Genomic DNA, 17,812 nt, shown 5'->3' on the forward strand with positions numbered 1-17,812 from the left:
GATAAAATATAGGGGCTTTAGCGGTTCAGTTGGTGCAGAGGCGGATTAAGGTGGACATTGGGCCCTAGGCAACTATTTGTGTGACTGATCAAGTAATTCAGTGCCAAGTGTAAAAGCGTGCTAGGAATAATAAAAATACATTCACAGCGCATCTGCAAGCTGGTAACAGCTTTTAAGCGTTCTAACCCAAGAGGCAGGCCTACAACATCTGCAGCAGTACAGAACACCCTGTTATACTGAGGCAACATCACAACATCCACAGAGACAAAAATCGAACCGCTGTGCAATTCTCGAATAAACCAAAACAAACCAGCATCAGCACCGGGGAAAACATACGCAGCCTTTCTGCGGCTCTCGGATCCTTCATGTTCAGCCAAGCACGCAGCTGCATTTTTCCAGTCACTATAGCCTGCTGTGAGTGCAGACTGGAGATCACTGTCCCCAGATACCCCATAACACAGTTCCTTTTTATGGGGATTAAAGCAAACATTTTCAAGGGACAGTTTCACCGTTTGCCAGTTTCCTTAAACAGGGTTATAGAAAAGTACCTCTTTTGGTGTTTGTGTTGTGTTTCGCGTCTGCGTCATTTTCGACAGGATTCAGGTCCCATGTTAACCCAGTATGTCTTCATATGTTCATCAATTGTATCCTAGCATGCACGATCCATGCTTTAGATAGCGCGGCCCCTGGTTCCCCCTCCGCAGCAACAAGCGAGGCGGTCATGGAGGGATTTATGGCGGCTGGGACATCACTCCCGTGGTGTTGGTGGTTACTGTTTTTTCGGGTGGTTGACGACATTTGGCCGCGATGCTGTCAAGTAGCCGTGACGTATTACTTGGCAACAAAATGGACTTTATGAACTTGGTTCCAAACCTGGCCACATGACATGGCCCACAACTCTACCCAATCAGCTGCTTATTTTTTTTTTAATTTTGTTTCTTGATATTGGCCAATAGGGGTCAAGTTTTTTTATTTCAAGTACAATTTTTAAAAGTCTGACCAATCCAGGGCCCCTCGCATACGTGTCCCATGTAGCCTAGGCTAGCCTGTGCGTAAAACTGCGTCAGATGATTGCAGATGAGCCATGATCTTAACATTGTGGAGTTGGACTGCTATGTCGTGCATTTACGGAAAGTGTGTCTGGGAATAGTAACCATCATGGGATACGGCAAATGAAATGAACCTGACAGCTAAAATGAAGATAACACGGCAAAAAAAGTTGCACATATTATACTATATATGAAATAACTAATAGCCTATAGTCTGCGCGTTACCTAACTGAGTTATGATGGCCAGTGAGCCTTGTCCCGGAACGCGCACGAAACCCGCTCTCAAGCGCACGCCGAATGACAAGCGCACAGAGGGGGCCGGTGAAAAGGACGGTCCAGCCTATGCAGCTGTCAACGGGGAGGTATGCCCGATGGACAGAACTATCGATGAGAGTAACACATATCTAATCGTTGCTTATTGTGGTTGCCTATTCACCGACTAAACCACTCCAGTGAACATATATCAAATTTGACAAATTCCATTATTTTTCTTTTAATTGAATTTATATTTAATTTGACTTGCTACTTATTCCTTACTCTTTTCCTCTATTAATGTGTCTTGAAAATCTATAAACAAATGTATATTTTCCTATCTATGGGCGTTGCAATTACAAGGAAAAAGAAATCACTTCTTTATGGGAATAACGCATGCGAATCCGTCTCCCCCCTCCCATCCTGCGAAGTGCGATCTATAAATAGCCAAACCCAACCGGGTCGGAGTCACTGTACACTGTTGGTTGTTTGGTGCGTGCACACTGCACAGGTGTACGGATAACTGGTTCGGCATCACAATTCATCCTCTGAATTGCAGGTGGTAAGGATGTGTCATTTTATTGTTAATTCTTTTACCGTTTAGAAATTATTTCAATTTATTTTTAGGCGATCAAGCAGATGTATGTGTATGTGTGTGGGTGAAAGAAATCATGTAATTAACAATTTACGTTTGTTCTATTTATTTTGTTACTAAATATTGACAGAGCTGCAACTGCAAATTGCATGAAATCGTATGAAATATGAGACAATGTGACAATGTGAAACAACAGAATGTTAGGTAGAACTTTTTTGTCGATCCACCCAAGTTTAATTTGCCGATCTAAAGAGCTCTCTGAGCTGCTTGGTCTTTGGCATATCAAGTGGCTTTTCTATACTCTCCTAGTACTCTTCCCCATAACTCATGTCGTTTGTTGTGGTGGGTTACTGAGCTTGGAACATGTCCTCCTAACTCATGTTGTTTGTTGTGGTGTGTAAAGACTGAGCTTGGACCATGTCTCTATAACTCATGTTTGTTAGTGTGTTAGTACTGAGCTTAGCGCAAGTCCCCATAACTTGTGATGTTTGTTGTGGTGTGGGAAGGCTGAGTTTAGAACATGTCCCATAACTCATGTTTTTTGTTAGTGTGTTAGGAGGACTGAGATTAAAACATGTCCCTGTAACCCACGTTGGCTGGTATGTTAGAACTGAAATGGGACCACGTCCCCATAACTCGCGTTGTTTTTTGTGGTGTCAGGACTGCGCTTGGATCCCAGAAGGACCGGACTGTACCTGTGTGCTTCTAACCTCACCATGGGACAGGGGGACCCGTCTAGACCAGGGTTCGGCGTCGCCGACTACTCGGTGTTCGCCGTCATGCTGCTGATCTCCATGGCGATAGGGCTCTTCCAGGCCCTGAAGAAGGGAAAGACCGAAGCCACCGCTGACGACTTCTTCACGGGGGGCCGTAAGATGCCGGCCATCCCTGTGGGCCTGTCCCTGTGCGCCAGCTTCATGTCTGCGGTGCAGGTGTTGGGGGTGCCCGCGGAGGCCATGCGCTACGGCTATAAGTTCCTCTACATGTGCCTGGGCCAGAGCATCAACTCCCTGCTCACAGCTCTGCTCTTCCTCCCCATCTTCTACCGGCTGGGCCTCACCAGCACCAACCAGGTAACCCGGACGACCAGGCATGTCAATCAAGAGGACATTTATGTTTACGTTTCGGGCATTTATCCAAATCGACTTACAATATGTGCATTTGTCCAGAACACCAAACAAGACCCCTATAAGAAAGCAGTGTCAGATAAGCCGACACCGCTTGTTTACATGTGTCTTGTTTGGTGTTCTGTTTTAACAAGGGCTTCAGAATGAAGCCACGTTCAAACAAAATAATAAAAATCATTTAGCACAAGCAGCCGTGCTTTAAAAAATGAGATGAGATAAGATAACACTTTATTGAAGTGTTATCTTTAATCTGGAGACACACCTGGAGCACACACCTGCTAGTAATAAGAAGGGCCGAATGAGGAAGGAAGGAATGGACGTGTGATGGGCTGGTGTTGAAAGCGCAGTAATGATCCGTAACGTCTGCCTCTCACAGTATCTCAGGCTGAGGTTTGGCCGAGCGACCCAGCTGCTTGGGAGCATCCAGTTTCTGATTGCGACTGTAAGTCATACCCACACTCACAACTCACAGGGAGGAAACCCCCTATGCTATAAAACGAAAGTCCTTCTATCTATAGTCATGAGGATAGATGTATCGCAAATAGTGATGCCTCAAACAATTCCCTTTCATTTGCCTTTTATATTTCTGTAATTCCCTCAAAATGGGGTCTTTGTGTACTTGTAAGCCTTTTTCTACTTGTGGGCCTACTTTGAAAGGGCTACAATCTATTCTGGGAAAAGGCTCGCATTCCAATCCTCCTTAAAACTCTTGTGTCTCCATCCCCAGCTGCTTTACACAGGCATAGTCATCTACGCTCCAGCTTTGATTCTTCATCAAGGTATGGAGAACTCTCTCTGAGAAACTCACAACAAAACACCACTAGGCACTCCACACACTGAACAAGCAACTTAATCCACTACCTAATACTAAACTCACTATTAGACACTGGAAGACATTGGAAACTACAAACACAACCAAACACTCAAGTAAACATTAAACTCACTGCTAAACACTACACACTACTAGGCAATTCACACAATAAACAAACCTCATAACACACTACCTAACACTAAAGTAGTTAAACTCACTACTGAACCCTACGCACACTGCTCAAAACACTGCTTAACACTAAACACACTACTAGAAAACGGTGACTTTAGTATGTGGCCAGGCTGCGAAGTGTGCATCCTTCTTCTTCAATCAGCCAGGCTCTATGCTCTACACCTGTGCACGGCGGCGGAGTGAGTGACCCCTTTAGATGGTCTTTCAGCTTCGTTTTCTGACCATCTGCAGAACGAGGGGCAAGTTTTAATCTGGCCTTACAAGATGCTCCTGGCCAGCTGGCCTTCTGAGGACATGGCCAAGCCACCCCGGCAGATGTTTTGTGGTCCACTCTATGCTACTGTGGCTGGTTCTATGTAGGACCATTGCGTGTGACAAACGTTCCTGCCAGGGCACTTTTTGGATTTGCTGGATTCACTTTATGTCAAGGGACTCAAGTTGGTTGTCAAGAGACATTGTCATTATCCTTGGAATATTAACGTGAATATATTTGTATTTTCTTTCAGCTACCGGGCTCAATATGTGGGTGTCTCTATTTTCCACGGGAATCATATGTACTGTGTACACCACCGTGGTAAGGTTAACTGCTTTTGTGGTATCACCCTTCAATTACACTTTGACTTGTTGCTTTGCTTGTTGACTTGTCTTTCTGTCCTCCTGACTATCTGTCTGTCCATTTTTTAACTGAATGTCAGACCGTCAGTTGTGATAGAAATCCCCAAGATATGATAAGCAAAAGGTATAAATCAAAAGATAAGAAGGGTATTCAGCAGAGATACCAAGCATTCAATCACGCAGGAACATCATAGTACATTCTGCCTACCTTGCAGAAAGTAACAGATAACATCCTCTTCAGATGTGTCCTAAACATAGATTTTGATGGTTTGGCAAACAAGGATGACCAATGGGTGTATTAATTAGAGTATGCAGTGTCAATATATGTATTTTGTATCACTCATACACACACACACACACACACACACACACACACACACACACACACACACACACACACACACACACACACACACACACACAAACGGAACACTTTATGGTCTGTCTACTTCTATCACACCATCCGTCTGATTCATGGTTAACTTCCTGTGTGTGTGTGTGTGTGTGTGTGTGTGTGTGTGTGTGTGTGTGTGTGTGTGTGTGTGTGTGTGTGTGTGTGTGTGTGTGTGTGTGTGTCCCAGGGGGGCATGAAGGCGGTGATCTGGACGGACGTGTTCCAGATCCTGGTGATGCTGTCGGGCTTCCTGGCCATCTTCATCCACGGCACGGTGCTGGTGGGGGGCCCCGCCCGCGTCCTGGAGATCGCCTACAACGGGTCCCGCCTCAACTTCAACGAGTAACGACCTCATTATCTCAAGCTCTTTACCATCGAGGTGTCCGGCAGTCCACCGCTTCCAGGGATTCACAGTGATTGATGTTTGAGTCACTGGAAGTGTCGGCTGAATAATATATATATCCGCTCCTTGGGAATGTGTGTGGATCACGGCTGGTTTAAGCAGCCTCATCTGGCCGAGTCTGATTGAACTCTGGGGATGGATGCGGCTGCCACACCTGTTGCATACTGACCATTCAGTATGCACAGGTTAAACTAGCCATCTGCACACACACTCTGGGAGATTCCCAGCATGGTAGTGGAGCATCCTTGCCATGTTCATTACTGTTACACCCCACCTCTAGTTGGCAGCCACCCAGGTGTTGTGTAGTAACGGACATTGCTACACGCTCGAATTTCTTAGCATTACTGCGATGATGATTTTGATGATGAAGAAAATGATGTTGATGATGACGTTGATAATTACGTCAACCAAAACGTCTCACCAACTTATCTTTGAATTTGCATCCATCAGCGTACAATGGGATCCCGTGGGCTGACGTCCATCCTCTTTTATGTCGTCCTCTTTCAGTTTTGACCCGGACCTGCGGAAGCGCTACAGCTTCTGGAGCCTGAGTGTCGGGGGGGCCATGGTGTGGCTCTCCATGTACGGGGTCAACCAGGCCCAGGTGCAGCGCTTCATCTCCTGCAGGACCGAGCGCCAGGCCCAGTGGTGAGTCCCCACGTGTTAACGCGGGCCCTGGGAAGCCCCCCCAGACCGTAGCTGGGCTGAAGGGCTGTACACATGAAATAGACATTTTTTTGACTAAATGGACTTATTTGGCAAAGGGATGTTTAGCTCATTCCAGATAGTATTGTATACTATTTTTAGAGATTTAAATGTTCATGGGAGGTGGGGGATTGGATTGGGGGTGTTAGTGGCAAGGGTGTCTGGCTTCCAGGCGAAAGGAACTGGGTTTAATCCCTAAGGTCCGCCCCCTAACCTATAGGCAACCTTCACCTGCTTGTAAATGACTCCCCTACAAGTCAATACAAGGAGCTGTAAGTCACGCGAGTCGCTGTATAGTGAGACTGCCGGTGTTCCGGTATCGCCGGTAAACAGTGATGGTAAATACGAGTGTTTGCTCTTGCCTAGGTCTTTGTTCGTGAACCAGATTGGCCTGTGCCTGGTGGTGGGAAGTGCGGCTACGTGTGGCATTGTGATGTTTGCGTACTATAGCAGCTGTGACCCGCTGCTGTCCGGGAAGATCACCTCTGCTGACCAGGTGAGGAAACGCAGTCTGAGGTGGAGGCGTCGCTTGGCATGAGTTAGGAGAGGGATGAGAGAGAGCTATGATCAGCAATTGATTGTGATCTCATCAGCAGTCGCGGCTGATGAATTTCGCCATGAAAGGACGATTTAACTATTTAGTACTCCAGAATGTTTTGGAATGAATCCAGCTATTCTTATAATCCAGCGGAGCAGGACGATTATGAACATATTTCCTTTGCCGGTACTTCACTGCAGGTTGCAAGGAGTTTGAATTCTGAAAAACGAAGACAACATCCGTTCAAATAAAGTATTAGTCCGTTTGAGCTTTTATCTCGGATATAAGAATGACTAGAAACAGTTTTTGTAATAATGCATAATTGGTCAATTGTGTGTGTGTTTGTGTTCTTCAATAGTACATGCCGTATTTCGTGCTGGAGATATTCGAGAGCTATCCGGGGTTCCCAGGCTTGTTCCTGGCCTGTGCATACAGCGGCACGCTAAGGTACTGGAATCACGATTCAAGATACAAGCATACAGAGTAGTAAGATAAAATGTGGTGCATTCCAACGGCAAAAACAAAACAAGGAAACGACTGAGAAACAATGGACAAGGTTACACAGTCGTAATCTGCTCTAAAAGGGCCGATAACAAGAACAAAGACCAAAAGGGAGTCAATTCAGCATCACATTAATACATACAATTATACATTAAAAAGTTAAATAAGCCTATATATGTATGTATCGATTCATGAACATAAGGCGGACAAAGGTGGAGCGATGTAAGACATGGACAGGGTGGATGTTCAACTGGAGTGGATGCCAAGTTCACCTAGTCAATGTCTGCCATGTTGTCAATATGCGTTCAGTCGTTAAGCCCTTCCTCCCTGGGATCATAAAGTCCTCTCCGTCTAATGGTGTGGCACGCCTTCCCGTTTCAACAGCACAGCCTCCACCAGCATCAACGCCATGGCAGCCGTAACCATGGAGGACCTGCTGAAGCCCCACCTACACAACCTCCCCGAGAAGAAGTTGCTCCTCATCTCCAAAGCCCTGTGTAGGTCCCGCCTGGCCCCTGGGCATTACCGTAATACCAAAGGCCCCTGAGCATTACCGTATTAACCGTTTACTATTCAGTACGATTTAGCTAAGTGGATGGCTTTCAGTTCTTAACCTTCCGAGAACAAACGGAAATTCTTAAAACATTTGTATTTTTTTTTAATGTTCCTGTGGCTATTTAGTAATACTCTGCAACATTCATGGCAAACTTGAGGAGATAATTAAGATGTGTTTGTGTGTTGTGCTCTCAGCGTTTTTCTTTGGCTCTTTGTGTATCATCGTGGCTGCTCTCTCCTCCCTGCTGGACTGGGGTGTTCTTCAGGTATGGATCCATGATTTGAAAATTTCCATTCAGAAAGGAATGTCCAGTGTCTTACCTTTGTGATGAGGCGTTGTATGAGATGGTTAATCAACGCTATGACTTTAATCCATAGCTTTTATAACTAGCCTGATTGTAGTAAGATAAGACGGTAGTTTATTACCCCCAGACGGGAAATAGACGGAAATAGATAGTACATAGATGAGATACTTCCGTTTAGCGATGAAACGGTTACCGGTTTTACGGTAATCCGCAGTCAAATTCCCAAAGGTGATTAATAACGTGTCATAATGAATTGGCATCAACACTGTATTAATAATATAACCTCTGTTCCACCTTACATCCCTCGTCAACGTTAACCAAATTTAGCAACAGTGTCCCGGTCGCAGGCTCAGCATGCAACGCGAGTCTGTTTTGCATTCAATGGATAACATGACCGAAAGCAGTGGAGGTACTCAAAATGTAGCCTTCGAAAAAGACCCTCTTACCTGTCTTTGCACAAAGTGTAGGGGAGCGTACCTATGTTCCCCGGATCCTATGCGACCCTGTGGGCAAATCTTTTTTTCGTAGGATGGTAGGGGCAAGTACTGCCTTTTTTGCCTCTGATTCGTCTGTGATTGGTTAGAATGTCTCTCCTCCAATTGGTTATGGTTAGGGTTAGGTTTAGGGTTAACCCTCACCATAAACCTAAACCTGACCCTAACCCTTTGCACCCGGGGAACATAGGACCTGGGGAACATAGGAATGACCCCAAGTGTAGCTACGTCAAGGCCACATGGTGCTTAGTGGCTAGTTAGCCCTTCCTCTTAGCCCTACCCCTCAATGAAGCAACTTTTGATAACAGCCCTTACCCTTAGCGTGAACGTGCAAAATCGAGGGGTAGGGTTAAGGGGTGATTGGGATTTGGCCTTAATGTTTCATCATTCCGAAGGGTCCGGGTGAAGCCCTCTTCGGCCCAAAAGGAGGAATTAAACGAGCGCAAAACCGCCATGGCCGCCAGACGTCTTTGTCCAGTGTGACGTCTGGGACGGATGGCGCTGTAATGTGGTGTGTTGTGGTGTCCCCTGCTCCCCAGGGGTCCTTCACGGTCATGGGCGTGGTCAGCGGCCCGCTGCTCGGCGCCTTCACCCTGGGCATGTTCTTCCCCTGGGCCAACCAAGTAGTGAGTATCACACAAGGTCCTCATGAGGCTCATTACAGCACACTAATCAATATCGTCACTGTGTTCCAAATAACGGTTAACTATTTATTCATTACCACACACACACATGGACACACTTCTGTGCGTTCATGTGTGTGTGTGTGTGGTAATGAATAAATAGTTGAAACCTTTTATCATGATCAATAAAAGTAAACCATTATTTGGAACACAGTGTATTTAGTAATGTATTTGCACTAGGGTTTGTATTATGTTAAGGGTATGATTGAGGGTTAGCATAAGTATTAGGATCAGTATAAGGGTTAGCATCGGTGTTAGGATTTGTATTGGAACAAGGGTACGTTTTTAAAATGGGGTTAATATTAAGAGTAGGTGATGAGGTTTGGTATCAGGTTGACGGTTAGTGTATTAAATAGGGTAAGTGTTAATATTAGGGTTAGTGTTAATGACAGGGTTAGGGTCTTTATTTCCTGCCACACTGGTTCAATCACCTTGTCCGTCTTCATTCCAGGGCGCTTTATCTGGTATGGGTAAGGGATAGTATTGGTTCTGCGGTTGGTGTGAGTGGGTTTTAGTATCAATGCTAGTATAAGGATCGTTTGTCCAGCCCCTCCGTCCCGCCTGTGCCCCAGGGGGTTCTGTGCGGTGTGGCGGCCGGGTTCAGCGTGTCTCTGTGGCTGGCCATCGGCTCCACCCTCTACCCACCCAGCGCTGAGATCATGGGGGTCCTGCCCCTCCTCGGAGGGGACTGTTCACCCAGCAACGACTCTCTCTCCGGCAGCCTGGTCACAGAGAAACCCTCCTCCATTGTCCATCTTCATCCAGACGAGCATGAGTAAGGCCCATGTCAGCTCACACTGAAATGTCTCATGAGGCTCAGGTTAGGACAGGGGGCTATGGGTTATGGTGTTTACATGACAGATAACATCAAATAAGGATCGGGATTTATAGCTGTCTAGATTGGATTAAGGATTCCGACTTTTTTGTTTACATCTCAATGAAGAAACCTGCTTACTGTTAATGCACTGATTAAAAAGAGATAATGACTTCAAAGTAGATAAATGATATAAACCAAGTACATTTCAGGCTTTTTGATTTCGAAACAAGGGAGGGATTTAACCATTTTATTCTGAGGTGACTACGAGGAGAGATCAAGTACAGAAGTAGTTGATAATCATGCCCGACTAATGAAAATGCCAGCGACCAGATAAAAAGTAACCATCATGTTATTCCCCTGCTCCACCACTAGAGGGCTCCATAACTTCTACTACATGTCCTACCTCTACTTTGGCGCAATGGCAACCAGCACGGTCATCCTGGTCGGGCTGTTAGTTAGTTGTGTAACAGGTGAGCAAATTGCTGAAATTATATTAACTCAATTTGATTAATCTGTTAAAACCATACTTTAATCCCTTTTGATATACTTATATAGGTGCATGTATTTTTATTTACATCCGATTTTCTTTGCTGAATGTCTCTTAGTTTTGCACTAATTCTCAAAAATCAAATGTTCTAGTGTTATACCTCGTCAGTCTCCAGACAAACTAAAAACCCGGCAAAGGGATGACGTCCTTATACATACAGATTAAAATACGAACCGTGGTCTCCATTCTTTCCGATGCAGGAGCCACAAAGAGGAACACAATAGGGCCGGGCTTGCTATGGTGGGACCTGCATAAGTTCAAACTGGTACGTTAACCTATTTCCCTGCGGCGTGTTGAAAATACCCATGATTTCCAGTGGACCGGCCCTCTGCTGACACCCAGGGTCTGTTCTCTACTCAGGGGGAATCGGACAGCCCCCACCCTCAGATGGTCCCGCTGAATGCGGGGCATAGGAAGGGATCAAGCCGTGGGGAAAACAATGACGTGGGAATCATAGAGTTACAGGAGGACCAGAATAACAAGAGAGGGAAGCTCTTTGGAAAGAGTCGTTTCCGTTTATAACACAGCAGTTACACACGTGATAACCGCAAGGCTGTTTTCTGATGTGGTGGCACCTTACATGGTAAAATGGACCATTATCCTTTTGTTATTGGTTCAGCAAATGTTTTTTTGCTGCAACGAGGGTATGTTTTTAAGGTACTGTTGATTATTAAGATGCAGTAACTTTTATGTACTGTTTTGTATTTAATTGTTTCTTGCTAATCTTTGAGCAGTTAAATGTAAATATTTTGTAGATTTGTATATTTCTATCGAAAATGTTATTGTATGACATGAGAGCTCTGAAAGTCAACTATTTACAGATAAATGTATGACATTTGAACTAGGCCTACTTTCTCAAGGGTAATTTCTCTGGAATGTTCCCGTATCTTCACCTGTTCATACCTGTGTCTCTTGCTGCTGATAGATGGTGGTAGAAACTGACAATGACAGAATTGTTCTCTGAGAACCTGGAATAAAGTGTGGATTTAGAATTTTGTTCTGTATTCTCTTTCAATTCATTCATTTACCTGCAGTTATCCAAGGCAGTTTATGTAAGGGTGTTTGATCAATTAATCCAGAAACAACCGTCAAATCCTATAACTGATTGATTTATTTTATAGATAAAAAAAAGCTGGCCTGCCCATATCTCTTTTTTACCAGAACGTCCCGCCGCAGGGGCATGTCCCATGACTATCGACACTCCCAAAACCCGTGGACATAATTTTTTGGATTGTGAAAGTCTCCCTCCTATTTACTGGGAGGGGCTCAATCTTACATACTGCGACTTTAAATTAGTAAGCAGCTCTAGGAAGTCAGACAGGCGGAGCAATATTGTTACCTTTGGTTTAGCCTGACCCTGATCAATGTTAAAATGCAACACAACCGAGGAGGACTATTTATTTGGTTCTCAATTTATTACTCTTCTGGGTAAAAAGGAATATTTCAACACATCCTATAACATTGCATCATTTGAAGACTAAACAGACATCTCTTCGATGTGGAACGGTGCTCTATGAACACACCTAAACACCCATGATGGTGCACACTAGTCCCGCAAAGCTCTCCTTCCTCTCCGGCTGCGCATCACCAGTCTTCTGCGGCCCGGTTCGAGTCCTCCTCCCCCACCGCACAGTCCAGGTGCTGTACCCCGGGCAGGGCCAAGTCTCTCTCGTTCAGCTTCTCCAGGAACGAGGAAAGCAGACGTTTATTCAGGTGGTCCGTCTGTGTCCTTTGCACCTCCTCCTTGGTCAGGTTTGAATCAGTTTCATCTTCTTCTTCTGCTCCTTCCTCCCCCGTCTCGGTAAGGGGCCCAGGGGCCGCTTGTAGCTCCTCGGATGGGCGGTGGTGGTTGAAGGACACGCCGTTCGCCGGCTCTTCCTCCGCGGTCTCCCGTGTCGGCCGCGCCTCGGAGTCCACGGTACATTCAGCCTCCATTCGTGATGCTAAAGACGTTTGCAGGGCGGCATTCCTCAGCTCTTTTAGTCGTTTATGGTCCAGGTCGTTGCGATGAGGTTCATTTTCCGCCGTGTTGTGGTGGGGAGGCTGACTTGCTTGCTCCATAATGTCCTGCGTCATGAGCACCGACTGCGGAACATCGTCCCCTAGCGGATAAGTAGCCTAGGGTCGTTCAGACAACCGACCCATGACTGGCATCACCCCACCTCACACGCAGTTTCATTTATTCACCCTACTAGAAAGCAGCAAACGTTATCCAATGAGGAACCGAATGGTAAAAAGTTGATAATCGGACTGATAAAAATGTATTCTGAAACAATCAGAGAGATATATGAAGACAGCCTGTTGGTGATACGTGCCGAAAATCGACAACCCCTCGAACCTATTTAAATACAGCAAATCTGCCGAGGAGATATTAATTCCATATGGATGTATGTATAACTTATTTTCACTTTATATTTTACACATCATAGTTAATATACAATATACATATCAATAATATACATTTTAAACAACAGATTGGTTTTAGACACAGCCTAGTTCCCAATGGACTCATATGTATCCCTTTCTCCTTAAAGGGTGAATATGAGAAGAGAAATGAACATATAAGCATGTAAATGTATGTATAATACAAGAATGGAGTCCATGCATACAGAGGACATGACGTCATCACAGTGCGCTGCGCTCTGGACGAGGCGGTGGCGGACGCCTCTTCAAACAACACTGTCATTTAGGTACGGGCACTGGTTCTATTCTATTATTATTTAGAGAAATACAAATTTCTAGAGTAGTGCCTTTATTCATTTGGGAATTTTAAATGAAATAAAAATGTTTTGCATGCATTTTACATCAGATTAACGCTTGCGGATGCCAACTAGAAAACAACAGGCGTTCTTATTATGAGAAGGAATATGTGAATAATATGGTTGGTATCATATTGTGTTACGTTTGGTCATATTTATTGTGTTTTATTACACAGTTAGGATTTCTCTTTACCGTTGGAATACATAACGAAATGCCACTTTGCAATACTAGCATTGCCTGGATAACACCACCTATCGTATAGCTTAACGGTACCACATATTCAGAACCAATTCATGTAATGTTGAATGTTCAACTTGATCCGTATTGGTGACCCCAAAACGACAAAGGTCATCTGTAACTCTAATATGTCTAAAACGAACTGTATTGTCAAATGTCAAAGTGCAATCGAAAAAACCTGCAACGTTGTCTCCCGCATAGTTGGCATCAGATTAACTTGGGATGCCTAAGAAGTTCCAGGGTGAGAACTCCAAGGCTGTCACGGCCAAAGCTCGCAAGGCTGAGGCTCAAGCCGTGGCAGACGCCCGCAAAAAGAAGGAACAAGAGGATGCTTTGTGGACGGAAAATGACAAACATGTCCTGAAAAAAGAAGCGCGGAAGGTAAGCCCCCCGACAAGCCTTGAAAACAGTAACTATTTAAGTTTTGATTCTAGAATATGAGGCAACCTGTTTTGCTACAGTTAATAAACACATTTGTATATCATAGCAACATGTATGAAGACAGTAGCATGGTCCAAGTCGTTCAGGAATAAGAGAGAAAGTTAGAGAAAAATCGCCAGAGAAGCTAGGCATTTTGCCCAGATGTTTCACATTTGGTTTTAAACGTGGAGCCAGACGCAGTCAGGATCTGAAATGAACACCTGCCTCTGCCAAAGGCGGATAATTGTGACCATTAGGCAGCGCAAATATTTACAAAAAATATAGTGGTTCCACTCTGGCAGGAGATAAACAAAAGTCTAGAAGTGCATTTTGGACCCTGGTCATGGGCAATAACTATCTCAATGTCCTAACGCATCATCATCTTAACTAAGTATTCCTCAATGTGTTCCCCCTATTCTGTCCCCGGTTTCCCCCCCAGGATGATAAGGAGAAGCGGAGGTTGGAGGCCCTGGAGAGGAAGAAGGAGAACCAGCGCCTCCTGGACGAGGAGGCCTCCATGCTGAAGGGCCGGGCCACCAAGGAGGCCGCGGCCGCGGCGGCAGCGGCTGCAGCTGGGGGCAAGGTGACCCGCGCCCAGATAGAGGAGACCCTACGGGCTGAGGAGCAGCAGCCGGGCGCGCCTCGACCCAAAGGTAGACCCCGTCCTCTGGCTGAAGAGGGTAACACTGATCTAACCTTTTAGATCTAATTGGTCTAAAATACTGCATCCTTTTCTGTGTAGCTTTATAAGAACGACCCTTGCATGGATTCAGAGGGTTGACGTGTTTCACTCCCAGCCAAAAAATAACTGGGTTCGATCCCCAATGAACTCAGTCTAACTGTAGGCTTCCACGAGAAAGATGCCTAGCATCTACCTATGCCACCATCATTAATTCACTTCACACATTTCCTTGGATCAAAGCATCTTCTCAGCTGCTTAATTATGACTAATAACCATATATCCCGTTCACCTTTCAGAAAAGAGCCACCTTGAGACCCCATTGGAGGAGAACGTGAACCGGATCGAGCCTGAGGAGGGCAGTGTCGCTGCCCGGACGATAGAAGACGCTATTTCCGTGCTCAGGTGTGTGTGCTCAAGGCTCATTGGTTGGTTGTCATGGCGGGGGTCAGGCTCTGTTCATTAACGGAGGCCCCCTGACACCCAGGAATAATCCACTGGGACCATCCTAGCCTCATTTAGTTAAAAAAAAAAATTGAACTTTCTTCATTGTGTGTGTGTGTGTGTTCAGTCAGCTTTGACCTGAACACTGGATAAATGTTAAATGATATGATAAATGTTCATTCAGGTACAAGAGAGAGTTCGTAAAGTATATTTATCTACATAATGTAGCCATGCATGTATTGTCATCTATACTGTATACTATACCGGCCTATGAGGCCTCTTGGGGAATAATAGACTAAACAAATAATATTTGTATTGGCTCATGTCCTCCTCCTACGCATGTCCTCCTCTACCTGTCCTCCTCTACCTGTCCTCCTATCTGTCCTCCCCTACCTGTCCTCCTCCTACCTGTCCTCCTCTACCTGTCCTCCTCCTATCTGTCCTCCCCTACCTGTCCTCCTCCTACCTGTCCTCCTCTACCTGTCCTCCTCTACCTGTCCTCCTCCTATCTGTCCTCCCCTACCTGTCCTCCTCCTACCTGTCCTCCTCTACCTGTCCTCCTCTACCTGTCCTCCCCTACCTGTCCTCCTCCTACCTGTCCTCCTCTACCTGTCCCGGCAGTACGGGACCAGAGGAGGTGGACCGCCACCCGGAGCGGAGGATGAAGGCGGCCTTCGCCGCGTTCGAGGAGGCCCACATGCCCCGCCTCAAGATGGAGAACCCCAACATGAGATTGTCCCAGCTGAAGCAGATGCTGAAGAAAGAGTGGACCAAGTCGCCGGAGAACCCGCTGAACCAGCGCTTGGCGGCCATCTCCAACTGAAGGCCTCCCGGCACTCACTCTACACTTGCTCTAACCTCGTTCACAAGCCCAACCAAGCTCAAATTCTCACTATTTTGGAACAAATGGTTCTTAGGGTCGATGGCGAGAGTTGCTGATGAAAGCCGTTACCGCGCACTTAGATGGACTCACTCCAATGCCCCGAGGACTTTCAAGAAGGCTCTTAATTCTACGCAGCTTTTGCGAGCTAGCTAACATCGGCTTAGTTTTTTCTACTCATCATTGCCCTTAATGACATTTAAGTTTACAAACCCCACCTCCTGAAGAGGATTCTCTGCATCTTATGAGTTTGATTACGTTGGGCTCAACGAAAGTTGAGACGTCAAGCCTTGTTTCCGATATTTTGAGATGACAGTAATTAATTCAAGGGTGCTACTCCGTATCAACTATCTCATTTAACGATTTACAATGTTTTTGCTTTTGAGTGCTCGACTCCCGGATCGGTCTGAGCAGGGCTGGACAATAATGTGAATAAAGTCAGGCATTGATTCACAGCAACACTTTTCCAGAATATTCTTGGTTCTCTTGAGGAAATTTTTAATTAGAAACATCGTTTTCAATTATATTATACGTATATTATACATTATACATGAACCATAACGCTGCTAATCAACAAATTTATCGAAATACATTTTTGTCAAACATAAAAATAAATAACACTGAAAACCTGACCACTAAAGCAATTTAAGGTATTTTAGTATCTTAAATTGAATGAAGCATTCAAGTTGTTCCTTGTTAAATCAAAACGTGCATTTGGACAAATGTCCTACTTTCAGAATTAGCATTTCTGATCAGTACTCCTATTGACAAATGCACACTTTATGGTCAAAACTCTTGCAGCACTCCAATTTAGTTCAGACACATGACAGACAGCATGGATAAACCATTACACTCAAATTCATCTGCAACAAATCAATGACGATTACAACAACCAACAACCAACCAAATAAATGGTTTTAAATGTCCGTCCACCCTGGCGATCGGGATGGAGACGGTCACCCATGTAACGGTTTAGTGGTCTGGAAATGAGCCTGGTAATACTTAGTTTGGTGTCACCGTGGGCCACAAAGGCTTTTGACTGCACAGCGAGATTCCCTGGCCAGCCTGACCAGTATGCTGAGACTGCATTCTGTGGATGATGGGGCTGGGTGGAACTGCTAGCATGGATGGAGAGAGAGACAGATAAACCGGACACATATTGGATAAGAAACTACACATTCACTCCTTATAACCGCTATTTATTTGAGGGGAAATTGTTGAAGTTTAAATCAAGGGTTTGTTAACTTAAAAAAAAAAAAGACCAAATAAATTAAGTCACGAATGATAATCCAGTACTATTGCTTAAGTTGATTGTTAAAGTATGACAGAATTGCCTGCCTTAATGTGAAACAAAACCAAAGTATTGAAATATTTCAATTAAGCAGGCCGGTCTCTAGTCTCACCGAGGACCCCTCTAAAGTGTGACCTGCCCCCCCTGACATCACTAACACCGACAGTTCAATCGTTTACATCAACCCCCCCCCCATCCCCCCCTTCGCGTCTCTTAGAAGCCTATCAAACGTCTCTTTCAACCACTTTGAAGTGTCTCCACAATCACCTTTTATACTCTCACAAAACCAAAATGGTCAAAGCTGTTCACGGTCACAGAGAAAGAACGCGTTCAACCAACCAACCAAAATTCCATCGTTTCATTTGCATGCATATGGCCTTCCAATACCACGTAACAAATATAACGTCACTTCCTGTAGCTCAGAGTGCGACGGCCCCTTGAAGGCCCTCCCATTCGCCGACCCCATTGTAGCCTTCACAGGGTCAAATGAGACACCTGTCCAGCCGCCTCCTTGTGGC

At 45.2% G+C, this 17,812-nt stretch overlaps 2 protein-coding genes across 3 annotated transcripts; both read left to right on the top strand.

The window, feature by feature from the left end:
- Positions 1 to 1,781: 1,781 nt before the first annotated feature.
- On the top strand, positions 1,782 to 11,579 carry slc5a5 (solute carrier family 5 member 5). Its single transcript, XM_030372800.1, has 16 exons — positions 1,782 to 1,863; positions 2,557 to 2,969; positions 3,400 to 3,465; positions 3,751 to 3,802; positions 4,533 to 4,600; positions 5,223 to 5,377; positions 5,946 to 6,086; positions 6,510 to 6,639; positions 7,040 to 7,128; positions 7,567 to 7,679; positions 7,933 to 8,003; positions 9,076 to 9,162; positions 9,792 to 9,994; positions 10,409 to 10,506; positions 10,784 to 10,848; positions 10,944 to 11,579. The coding sequence occupies exons 2-16, from the start codon at positions 2,613 to 2,615 to the stop codon at positions 11,103 to 11,105; spliced, it is 1,857 nt and encodes a 618-aa protein (XP_030228660.1). The 5' UTR covers positions 1,782 to 1,863; positions 2,557 to 2,612; the 3' UTR covers positions 11,106 to 11,579.
- A 1,151-nt stretch (positions 11,580 to 12,730) lies between these two features.
- On the top strand, positions 12,731 to 16,462 carry ccdc124 (coiled-coil domain containing 124). Of its 2 annotated transcripts, none has more exons than XM_030372802.1 (6): positions 12,731 to 12,970; positions 13,118 to 13,464; positions 13,782 to 13,961; positions 14,440 to 14,653; positions 14,979 to 15,084; positions 15,745 to 16,462. In XM_030372802.1, exons 3-6 carry the CDS (start codon positions 13,803 to 13,805, stop codon positions 15,944 to 15,946), a joined length of 681 nt encoding a protein of 226 aa, XP_030228662.1. In that variant the 5' UTR covers positions 12,731 to 12,970; positions 13,118 to 13,464; positions 13,782 to 13,802; the 3' UTR covers positions 15,947 to 16,462. The 2 variants fall into 2 exon arrangements, with proteins under 2 accessions (XP_030228662.1, XP_030228661.1); XM_030372801.1 differs by having other exon boundaries at positions 13,118 to 13,273.
- Positions 16,463 to 17,812: the final 1,350 nt, after the last annotated feature.

This window comes from Gadus morhua, chromosome 12, assembly GCF_902167405.1.
Source record: "Gadus morhua chromosome 12, gadMor3.0, whole genome shotgun sequence".
NCBI lineage: Eukaryota > Metazoa > Chordata > Actinopteri > Gadiformes > Gadidae > Gadus > Gadus morhua.